The following is a 12,393-nucleotide window of genomic DNA, read 5'->3' on the forward strand; positions in this document are numbered from 1 at the left end:
ATACTCACTTTGTATCGGTGTTTACTAAGGAGGTGGATGCTGACAAAATATCGGTAGAAGTGGAAAAGGTAGAAGCAATGGAAGGGGTGAAAATTGATAGACAGGATGTACTAGAAAGACTGGGTATGCTTAGAGTGGATAAGTCGCCTGGCCCAGATGGCTTGCATCCCAGGTTGCTAAGGGAATTGGGGGAGGGAATAGCGGAAGGGCTTGCCATAATTTTGCAATCTTCCCTAGATGCAGGGGAGGTGCCTGAGGATTGGAAAGTGGCAAATGTGACACCATTGTTCAAGAAAGGGTGTAAGGACAATCCTAGTAACTACAGGCCGGTCAGTTTAACATCAGTGGTGGGTAAAGTTTTAGAAACAATAATCAAAAAAAAAATTAACAGGCACTTGGAAAGGTTTAAGCTAATTAAGGAGAGCCAACACGGATTAGTAAAAGGCAGATTGTGTTTGATTGATGAAGGGAATGCAATGGATGTTGTCTACATGGATTTTAGGAAGGCGTTTGACAAAGTACCACATAGAAGGCTGGTTAACAAAATTGAGGCTCATGGAATAGGTGGGTCAGTGGCAGCTTGGATAAGGAGTTGGCTTAAGGGCAGAAAACAGCGAGTTGTGGTAAATGGCTGTTTTTCAGACTGGAGGATGGTAGACAGTGATGTTCCCCAAGGGTTAGTGCTGGGGCCACTGCTTTTTTTGATATATATAAATGACCTGGATATTAGAATACAGAGTAGAATTTCTAATTTTGCTGATGACACCAAACTTGGGGGTGTGGCAAACAGTGAGGATGATACCAATCGACTGCAACAGGACATAGAAAGGCTAGCAGAATGGACAGACAAGTGGCAGATGGAATTTAATACAGAGAAGTGATGCATTTTGGCAGAAGGAGCAGGGAGCGGCAATATACACTTAACGGTACAGTTTTAAAGAGTGTGCAGGGTCAGAGGGACCTGGGAGTTAATGTGCATAGGTCCCTATGGTGGCGGGACATATTGAGAGAGTGGTTAGCAAAGCATATGGGATTTTGGGCTTCATAAATAGAGGTATTGAGTACAAAAGTAGAGAAGTTTAAAACAGAAATAGACAGTTTCCTAGAAGTAAAGGGAATTAAGGGTTACGGGGAGCGGGCAGGAATTTGGACATGAGTCTAGGTTCGGATCGGTCATGGCCCTGTGGGTAGCGGAGCGGGCCCAGGGGCCGTGTAGCCTGATCCTGCTCCTATTTCGTGTGTCTAATTCTGTTAGATGCAGGAGATGGTTCTGTGATAGTGGATTGGCAGTTAGGATCAGATCAGCCATGATCTTATTGAATGGCGGAGCAGGCTCGAGGGGCCGATTGGCCTACTCCTGCTCCTATTTCTTATGTTCTTATGAAGTTATGCTGAACCTTTATAAAGCACTGGTTAGGCCACAACTGGAGTATTGTGTCCAGTTCTGGTCACCACACTTTAGGAAGGATGTGAAGGCACTTGAGAGGGTGCAGAGGAGATTTACCAGAATGGTTCTGGGGATGGGGGATCTTAGCTACAAGGACAGGTTGGAGAAGCTGGATTTGTTTTCATTAGAGCAAAGGAGGTTGAGGGGTGATTTGATAGAGGTGTACAAGATTATGATTTTGGATAGGCTAGATGGGGAAAGGCTGTTCCCACTAGTTGATGGTACAAGGACTAGGGGACACAGATTTAAGGTTTTGGGCAAGAGATACAGGGGGATGTGAGGAAAAACTTTTTTACGCAGCGAGTGGTGAGGACCTGGAACTCGCTGCCAACGGAAGTGGTGGAAGCGAAAACACTCAATGTTTTCAAGGAGAGACTGGATAGGCACTTCAGGGAAATAAACTTGCAGGGCTACGGGGATAGAGCAGGGGAATGGGACTGACTGGATTGCTCTACAGAGAGGCGGCACGGACTCGATGAGCCAAATGGTCTCCTTCTGTGCCGTTATGACTCTATGACCTGCCTCACACATTATGGGTTTTGTCCATTATAACCTTTGGCATTGTGTTTTCCATAGAAAGGAGAAAGCCAGAAGAAAAAAAAAGTGTCTTTTTTTTGCCTATTAAATAGAGACATTTTTTTTACTTTCATTAATCTTGTATAGAAATTTCTTGGTGAGGTACCTCGTCATGATTGGATTCTGAAGAACCACTGGCTCCCTGGCTGTCTAAAGCTCTGTCTCTCACAGTACAGTCCATCTGCAAAGGTATCTGCAGCGTGATTTGTTCGCCCGGGGACAAACACACCCTTTGGGAGCATTTTTTGAAGATGGCTGCCTTCTTCTCCCCCGACATGTCCTGCCAGAGATGCGAAATTGCTTTTGATACAATGGAGAGGGTGATCTGTTCCATGGACACAATCCTATTCTCCACCAAAAGGTCCACCGTTTCTTTGTAAAAATTCAGGTATCTGCCAGAATGAAAAATGCAGTAGAAGAACATTTCAAAACAATTGGGAAGTGAGAACAGCCTGGCATGCTTCCGCATCTGATTTTTGTGTCTCTTCCTGTTAGGTGAGGCCCAGAGGCTCTTCTGCCTATGCCACAGGGATAATATTAGGAATTTTGCACTGTGCACAGCAGTGCCTTTGGTCCAAACATAACATGTTAAAGCAACATCACTCTACACTACAGTGCCACCGTATCAGCCCTTAATTTGCATTTAAAGCTATCATACTCTCTGGTGTCCTTGTGATGTGCTGCACTGGCATACTGCACTGCCAAATGAGAGGGTTTCCCTGTACAGTTCCCCATGAGGAGTTCCCAGTCTTATGGTCGTTGGGGAAAGGGGATTATTAGGAAGACAGAAATACTTCGACTGAAAGAAGGTGAGAAAAATCAGATGGCACAACCCTCTTGTGCAACTTCTAGAGTGGCACTGGAAGAAACACACTCATCTGATCAGGCAGAGAAAGGCTTTCAGCATAAAGATATAAGTAATGATAAAATAACATTACTCCAAGAATTCAAATAACATGAAACAGGTTGCACGTTTACATGGAGAGGGGGTGCCTGACAGGACTGATCAAGTTTGTACCCAAACATTATGCCATTGCAAGCTACACCGGAAGAAATACAAAGAGGTTGGAAATGTAGGGAGAGCACAGTCTGCCAAAAAACTAGATTTGTACTAACTGTAAATGTACATGTTTTTCAAACATTTAATAACTGATGTGTCGTTCCATGTGCCTCAGAGAATCTGCACTTATTCTGATCAAGAGGGATATGTTTGTTCAGTGCAGGACCACAGCAACAGGTACAGAACGGAATACTTTCCTCACCCTATTAGGACCTTGCTGTTGGAGCATTGCTAATTTATTTGGAAAACAGAAATTAGTGGGGTAAGGAGAGGAGAAATCTGCTAATAGTGACTTAGTTAACCTGTATCTACCCTTCACTCCACAGCACCGTGATGGCATGGTATGCAATACTAACCCTTCGAATTCTATGAGGTCTGCGGAGGATTTCACAGGAGACTGGGAACAGACTGGTTTCACATCACTCTCTGCAGGATGACCTCTGTATTCTCTCAGCCACTGCCAAAGGGCCGCCCTTGACTTACCCGGTAGGTTTGCTGATGCCAAGTCACTGTGAAGGTAGGAAAAATTTGTTACGGATGTAAGTGAAGGTAAAAAAAGAGAAAAAATTAAGAATGCACAAATACTGGAGTTCAGGAACATAATTCCTCTAAATGGTGCAATTTGGTAAATTTTATATCAGAAAATTATAGTTTTTGAATAAAATTTCAATAAAGTATTCTTCACTTTCTCTTATGTTTTCATTAAGATATTTATATGTAAATGAAATATCTTATATTTCAAGAAATAAAACTATACTTATGGCTCCAAAATGTCTGCCTTCCGATCCTTGCACTTTACCCTTTAAATTGCTAAAGCACCACTGATCTTTGCACTAAGTAGTAATGCATTAATGTTATACTCCAGTTACATGTTAATGTAGAAACATGTATATAGTAACTGAATGTACATCTGCTGACATTGTACCACTATTCGCTGTAGTAATTAATACTATATTAATGTTCCAACCTCATTGTTTCCTGTAAATTAATCATATCAGATTACCCACCACATTTAAGGTGGTCCTCATTCTTTAAATCTACTGCAATCAACATGTACAAATGAATAACTTAAATCCAAATGGACTGGGAGGTAGGGAAAGCAAGGAAATTTGAGGAACTCTGCCTTCCTCTAAATGGTAGGCACCTGATTGTATATACAGCACAAAGAAACATCTTAAGACCCATGTCCAGGATTGCTCTAGGCTCTGTTGGTGTTAAGAGAAACTCCCCCAGAAACATCCACCCTCTCCCCGAAGTGCTAGGGATCTTCAACGGCACTGACTCCAAAATTCTAAAGAAAATTCTGAATTTTTAAGATAGACATTGCTGTGCAGCACTCTGAAAATGACAAAACAAAAGGTAGGGAACACAAAAGCTCCAATTTTAATTCATAGAAACATAGAAGATAGGAGCAGGAGTAGGCCATTCAGCCCCTCGAGCCTGCTCCGCCATTCAATGCGATCATGGCTGATCATCCAAATTCAGCACCCGGTACCTGCTTTCTCCCCATACCCCTTGATCCCTTTAGCCTTAAGAAATATATCCAACTCCTTCTTGAATATATTTAATGAATTGGCCTCTACTGCCTTCTGTGGTAGAGAATTCCACAAGTTCACCACTCTCTGGGTGAAGGAATTCCTCCTCATCTCTGTCCTAAATGGCTTACCCCTTATCCTTAGACTGTGACCCCTGGTTCTGGACTCCCTGACCATCAGGAACATCCTTCCTGCATCTAGTCTGTCCAGGCCTGTCAGAATTTTATAAGTTTCAATGAGATCCCCTCTCATTCTTCTAAACTCCAGCGAGTATAAGCCCAATCGACCCAATCTCTCCTCATACGTCATTCCTGCCATCCCAGGTATCAGCCTGGTGAATCTTCGCTGAACTCCTTCCATGGTAAGAACATCCTTCCTCAGACAAGGCGACCAGAACTGCACACAATACTCAAGATGTGGTCTCACCAAGGCCCTGTACAACTGCAGCAAGACATCCTTGTTCCTGTATTCAAACCCTCTCGCTACGAAGGCCAACATACCATTTGCCTTCTTAACCGCCTGCTGCACCTGCATGCTTACCTTCAGCGACTGGTGCACAAGGACACCCAGGTCTCGTTGCACTTCCCCTTCTCCCAATCTATTGCCATTCAAATAATAATCTGCCTTCCTGTTTTTGCCACCAAAGTGGATAACCTCACATTTATCCACGTTATATTGCATCTGCCATGCTTCTGCCCAATCACCCAACCTGTCCAAATCATACTGGAGTTTCTCGGCATCCTCCTCACAGCACACACACCCACCCAGCTTTGTGTCGTCTGCAAATTTGGAGATATTACATCTAGTTCCCTTGTCTAGATCAATATATTGTGAATTGCTGGGGTCCAAGGACCGATCCCTGCGGTACCCCACTGGTCACTGCCTGCCACTCGGAAAAAGACCCGTTTATTCCAACTCTTTGCTTTCTGTCTGCCAACCAGTTCTCTATCCAAGTGAATACCTTGCCCCCAATCCCATGTGCCTTAACTTTACATGCTAATCTCTTATGCGGGACCTTATCGAAAGCCTTCTGAAAGTCCAAATACACCACATCCACTGGTTCTCCCTTAACTATTTTACCAGTTACATCCTCAAAAAATTCCAGTAGATTAGTCAAGCACGATTTACCTTTAGTAAATCCATGTTGACTTTGTCCGATCCTGTCACTGTTTTCCAAGTGCTCTGCTATTACATCTTTTATAATGGATTCTAGCATTTTCCTCACTACCGATGTCAGGCTTACCGGTCTGTAATTCCCTGTTTTCTCTCTACCACCTTTTTTGAATAGTGAGGTAACATTAGCTACCCTCCAATCCATGGGTCCTGTTCCAGATTCCATAGAATGTTGGAAGATGATCAGCAATGCATCTACTATTTCTAGGGCCACTTCCTTAAGTACCCTAGGATGTAGATTATCAGGCCCTGGGGATTTATCGGCCTTCAATCCCGTCAATTTCCCTAACACCATTTCCCTACAAATACTGATTTCTTTTAGTTCCTCCCTTTCATCAGACCCTATGTTCCCCGACATCTCTGGGAGGTTATTTGTGTCCTCCTTTGTGAAGACAGAACCAAAATATGTATTTAATTGGTCTGCCATTTCTTTGTTCCCCATTATAAATTCCCCTGATTCTGACTGCAAGGGACCTATGCTTGACTTCACCAATCTTTTTCTCTTCACATATCTATAAAAGCTTTTACAGTCAGTTTGTATGTTCCCAGCAAGCTTACTCTCATATTCTATTTTCCCCTTCTTAATTAATTCCATTGTCCTCCTTTGTTGAATCCTAAACTGCTCCTAATCCTCAGGTTTACTGCTTTTTCTGGCCATTCCCTGGATCTTATGCTATCCCTAATTTCCCTTGTTAGCCACGGTTGAGTCACCTTTTTTGTTTTATTTTTATGCCAAACTGGGATGAACAAATTCTGTAGCTCATCCATGCGGTCTTTGAATGTTTGCCATTGCCTATTCACCGTCAACCCTGTGAGTGACATTCCCCAATCAATCCTACCCAACTCGCGCCTCAGACCGTCGTAGTTTTCTTTATTTAAATTCAGGACCCTAGTCTCTGAGTCAACTACTTCATTCTCCATCTTAATGAAGAATTCTATCATATTATGATCGCTCCGACCCAAGGGGCCTCGTACAACAAGATTGCTAATTAATCCTTTCTCGTTACATAATACCCAGTCTAAGATGGCCTGATCTCTGGTTGGCTCCTCGACATATTGGTCCAGGAAACCATCCCGTAAACACTCCATTCGGGCGGGAATCGGGTGAGCGGTGGCTGAGAGGAGCGGCAAACCCTTCCTTGACTTCCGATTTTAATCCCCGGGCTTCATTTACATGCCCCCAGTCAGTTGTCTGCCCGAAATCGGTGTGAAGTAGCATCTGGCCAGCAGGCGGGAGCAGAATGTCGGGCGGCAGGAGGCTGCCGGCCAGGACCGAAACAACAATCCCTGGCACTGAGTTAAGTTGTTGGGAAGAGTTTCAGGAGGGTTTCACAATCATAAAAAAAGGAAGTGGCGTTGGGGGGTGGCATGGGGCAGTGGGGCCTAAATTTTCCTGGTGGAGCCCGGAGGAGCACTCCTACTCCTCCTGATCCCACAAGGAAAGTAAAAATATTTTTAAAAACTTACTTCTTTGTGCCTCTTCTGGCTAGCTTCATCTGGTGGGGAAACCAAAATGGCTTCCCTGCTCAGGCCACTGGTTAAAATGGCAGTCGGGCCCCAATGATGACATCAGAGCCTGATCTGCCTATTTAAAGACGAACCCTGCCAGTTTCCGGTGTGTGTCCTTGCTGCCTGCTCAGAAGAGAAGGTTAAAATTGAAGACTGTGGGAAAGGAGAATATCTGTGGGTAAATCTTCCAGCCTGCTCAGTTTACCTTGGTGCATGTTGCTGTCATCAACCAAAGTTGACACATCAACCAGAGATGAATTGATTGATACAATATCATGGTCAACACAGGCTTATATCTCATGGTTTTGGGTGGGGTGGAGTGTGTATATATTGTGATACACGAGGTATGGCAATTGTGTGGGACAGGCTCAATGGACCAGAGGGTCTTTACCTGTCTGTCATTGTTCGTATGTTAAATGTGAAAATACCAAAAGCTTGCTCTCAAACTGGAACTCAACAACTACCTTCCAAACTCGAACACACAAAATAAACAGGAAAAAAAGAGACTCAAGTATAGCGGAGATTTTGCAATGTTTAGAGCTATGAGTACAACTATTATCAAACATGAGAGGGGCAGAAAGTAAAGATGAAGCTTCCATCATGTGTTGAGAACAAAATGAGCTGTTGATGATGGGACAAAATGAACTGAAGCATGCTCGCAGAGCAAGGCCCAGTGGTTCTCACTCCATGGTGCCCTGCTCCCATTTGAATGACATCATATGGAGGTTCAAAGAATTAAACTGAAATAATAATCCCATTTGAAATAAGGGCATTGTACTGATGTTCATATTGAACTAATGATTCCCGTAATAACTACATGTGCATTGATTTTCATACTGTACCAATGTTCCTTGTAGTAACTGATGTATTGTTCTTTTACTTGTTCCAGATTTGATGGATGACCATCTTCCAAATGATATGCTTCTGTCATTTAGCAGAATATTAGAAAGATTAATCAGGTGTGTGAAGCTCATAGAAGTGCCATTTAGCTACAATTTGAAATATTATTGAACAAATATTGTCATTTAAGTCTGTTTATAAGAATATTACAGAACCAGAGGTGTAAGGAGTTTAAGGCACTGACAAACTAACCGAGGTGCAGCTAACTGGGTAAGAACGTGCTTTACAGTCAATGAAGTACTTTTGAAGTGGAGTCACTATTGTAATGTGGGAAACACGGCAGCCAATTTGCACACAGCAAGGTCCCACAAACAGCAATGTTTTTGGTATGTTGGTTGAGGGATAAATATTGGCCAGGACACCAGGGTAACTCCCCTGCTCTTCTTCAAAATAGTGCCATGGGATCTTTTACGTCCACCTAAGAGAGCAGATGGGGCCTCGGTTTAACATCTCATCCAAAAGACAGCACCTCTGACAGTGCAGCACTCCCTCAGCACTGCACTGGAGTGTCGGCCTAGTTTTATGTGCTCAAGTCCCTGGATCGGGACTATGAACTCACAACCTTCATGACTCAGAGGCAAAGGTGCTACCAACTGAGCCACAGCTGACACTTAAACTGATGAAACGCTTTGGGATGTCCTGAAGACATGAAAGGCACTATAAAAATGCAACGTTTTTTTTTATCTCTTTCAGTTCACTAATAGTATACTTGCTGCTATATTCCATATATAGTCAAGAATGTAGAGCGGAGCTAATTGTGCTAAATATGCCCGTTGCCACTTAAAGTGCAATTTTCTTGTGACTACACCTGCTACTATGAATGTGCCTATCGCAGTGCACACATCTTACATAGAATTACTTAGACAGTACAGCACAGAAACAGGCCATTCGGCCCAAGTGGTCTGTGTCGGTGTTTATGCTCCACACGAGCCTCCTCCCACCCTACTTCAGATCATCGTATCAGCATACCCTTCTATTTCTTTCTCCCTCATGTGTTTATCTAGCTTCCCCAAATCTATTCTATTTGACTCAACTACTCCTTGTGGTAAAGATTTCCACATTCTTACCACTCTGAGTAAAGAAGTTTTTCCGGAATTTTCTATTGGATTTATTGGTAACTATCTTATATTTATGGCCCCTAGTTTTGGACCCCCCACAAATGGAAACACTTTCTCTACATCTACCCGATCAAACCCCATCATAATTTTAAAGGCCTCTATTAGGTCATCCCTCAGCCTTCTCTTTTCAGGAGAAATGAGCCCCAGCCTGTTCAGTCTCAGTTCTTGTATCATCCTTGTGAATCTTTTTTGCACCTTCTCCAATGCCTCTACATCCTTTTTATAAGATGGAGATGAGAACTGTGCACAGTACTCCAAGTGTGGTCTAACCAAGGTCCGATACTAGTTCAACAAAACTTCTCTGTTTTTCAATTCTGTCCCTCTAGAAATGAATCCCAGTGCTTGGTTTGCTTTTTTATGCCCTTGCTAACCTGTGTCGCTACTTTTAGTGATTTGTGTATCTGTACCCCTAGATCCCTCTGCTCCTCTTTCCAATCTTCTATCTGCTTCTGCACTCGGGAGACAACCACAAGGACAACCTTTAATCCAAACTGAACAAGACACATCCACTCACTGCAGTTATCAGAACTCTGTGACTAATTTTTGGCTTGCTGACATTTTGCTGGCTGTAGAAATAGAAACTGAATTATTATAATAATAATAGTCCTGCATATACTAACCTTTAAGTTTCAGCAAATTTTCAAGCTTTCTTTCTAAATCCAGAATGTAGTTCTTTGCCTTACGCAATACCTGCCACTGCAAATAAAATCCAATTTATAGCAAAAGTTTAGCCTTTGTTATAACATAAAGAAAGTTGTTTAATTCTGCAATGTCACTGCTGCTAAGAGAAACAGTTGTTTGATCGGAGTAAAAGGGAAAACCTCATACTCTACAGCTCATAAGAACATAAGAAGTAGGAGCAGGAGTAGGCCATACGGCCCCTCGGGCCTGCTCCGCCATTCAACAGGATCATGGCTGATCCGAACCTAGACTCACGTCCACTTCCCTGCCAGCTCCCCGTAACCCCTAATTCCCTTATCAGCTAGGAAACTGTCTATCTCCGTTTTAAATTTATTTAATGTCTCAGCTTCCACAGCTCTCTGAGGTAGCAAATTCCATAGATTTACTACCCTCTGAGTGAAGAAGTTTCTCCTCATCTCAGTTTTGAAATGGCAGCCCCTTATTCTAAGATTATGCCCCCTAGTTCTAGTCTCACCCATCAGTGGAAACATCTTCCCTGCATCCACCCGATCAAGCCCCCTCACAATCTTATATGTTTCGATAAGATCGCCTCTCATTCTTCTGAATTCCAATGAGTAGAGGCCCAACCTACTCAACCTTTCCTCATAAGTCAACTCCCTCATCTCCGGAATCAACCGAGTGAACCTTCTCTGAACTGCCTCGAGAGCAAGTATATCTTTTCTTAAATATGGAAACCAAAACTGTACGCAGTATTCCAGGTGTGGCCTCACCAGTACCCTGTATAACTGAAGCAAGACTTCCCTGCTTTTATACTCCATCCCCCTTGCAATAAAAGCCAAGATTCCATTGGCCTTCCTGATCACCTGCTGTACCTGCATACTAACCTTCTGTGTTTCATGCACCAGGACCCCCAGATCCCTTTGTACTGTAGCACTTTGCAGTTTCTTTCCATTTAGATAATAACTTGCTCTTTGATTTTTTCGACCAAAGTGCATAACCTCACACTTTCCAACATTATATTCCATCTGCCAAATTTCTGCCCACTCACTTAGCCTGTCTGTGTCCTTTTGCAGGTTTTTTATGTCCTCCTCACTCACTGCTTTCCCTCCCATCTTTGTATCATCGGCAAACTTGGATACGTTGCACTTGGTCCCCTCCTCCAAATCGTTAATATAGATTGTAAAGAGTTGGGGTCCCAGCACTGACCCCTGCGGAACACCACTAGTTACTGATTGCCAACCCGAGAATGAACCATTTATCTCCACTCTCTGTTTTCTGTTAGATAGCCAATCTTCCACCCATGCCAGTATATTGCCCCCAATCCCGTGATTTTTTATCTTGTGCAGTAATCTTTTGTGTGGGTTTTGTAGCTCATGTCTATGTCAGCTCCTACACATAACATATATCAGAGGGCGATAGCGGATCTTAGAGGCATTAAGTAAGTGAAATGGAGATAAAATAACTTGTCTCATATTATTTTCAAAATTTACTGTATTTCATCTCTTATCCTAAAATGTAAAATGCAACATGTTATACAATATACACAGAAGTGTGTCACCTATGTAACTCCGTGAATTCTGTAATATAAACAAGGTTTCAAATCTATATAACAGTATGTTGATATATAATTAGAAAAATCTAGCAATTATCCTCTAACATACTCTTGAAACCCAGTTATCCTGTGCATAACTCGCTACCCAAACTAGATCATATTTGACAAAAAGAAAATACTGCAGATGCTGGAAATCTGAAATAAAAACAGAAAATGCTGGAGAAACTCAGCAGGTCAGGAAGCATCTGTGAAGAGAGAAACAGAGTTAACGTTTCAGGTCGATGACCTTTCGTAGATCATATTTGATTTGTTTTAGATGCCACGCTCAAACTCTGTCTTACTTTTGAAGTGATTCTTTTCGTCCTCTTGGACTGAGGACATACTGTGTCTCGTAGGTGATTGAAAAGACCTGCCAGCTTTGCACGATGTCGAGCTTGAGAAAGGCGGCGACGAGCCACCCGAGGTTCCACTTCCTGCAGCATCGCCAAAAAGCTCGGACTAGCATCCGTGTATGGACTGGTGCACTCTCCGGAGCTCTCCATTTAAACCTGAAATCCAGGAATATACACAGAGCTGCAAACTGTTAGACATGAGTAGTATAGCTACCCTATTATACAGACTAGACTCCTATAATTCTGCTTCAAAAATATTTCCTATTATACTCTCCTATTAAACACAGAGCAGTATTCATGGATTGATGGCACTTCTCACTTAAATTCCATCTTTTAAATTACTCATTAGTAACCTTATCTGTTTCCATAGATTATGGAGAATGAGAAGTGAGTGATTTAATCAACAGATTTACCTTACATGAAATTACATAGATCTACAGCACACAAACGGGCCATTTGGCCCAACTGGTCTATGCTGGTACTTATATT

General features: G+C 42.7%; 1 protein-coding gene across 1 annotated transcript in view; it reads right to left on the reverse strand.

The window, feature by feature from the left end:
• Positions 1-12,124, reverse strand: part of LOC147106141 (stimulated by retinoic acid gene 8 protein homolog) — a 52,072-nt gene extending 39,948 nt beyond the window's left edge. Inside the window, exons 1-5 of the mRNA XM_086008965.1 lie at positions 11,854-12,124; positions 9,939-10,014; positions 8,143-8,224; positions 3,440-3,592; positions 2,130-2,415 (exon numbers count right to left, since the gene is read on the reverse strand). Of these exons, the coding sequence (XP_085865091.1) occupies positions 2,130-2,415; positions 3,440-3,592; positions 8,143-8,224; positions 9,939-10,014; positions 11,854-12,054 (798 nt within the window). The 5' untranslated portion in view covers positions 12,055-12,124. The remainder of the gene's footprint in view (positions 1-2,129; positions 2,416-3,439; positions 3,593-8,142; positions 8,225-9,938; positions 10,015-11,853) is intronic.
• Positions 12,125-12,393: the final 269 nt, after the last annotated feature.

The sequence above is a fragment of the Somniosus microcephalus genome, chromosome 16 (genome assembly GCF_052327205.1).
Source record: "Somniosus microcephalus isolate GS21.2 chromosome 16, FLI_Smic_1.0, whole genome shotgun sequence".
Taxonomy (NCBI): Eukaryota; Metazoa; Chordata; class Chondrichthyes; order Squaliformes; family Somniosidae; genus Somniosus; species Somniosus microcephalus.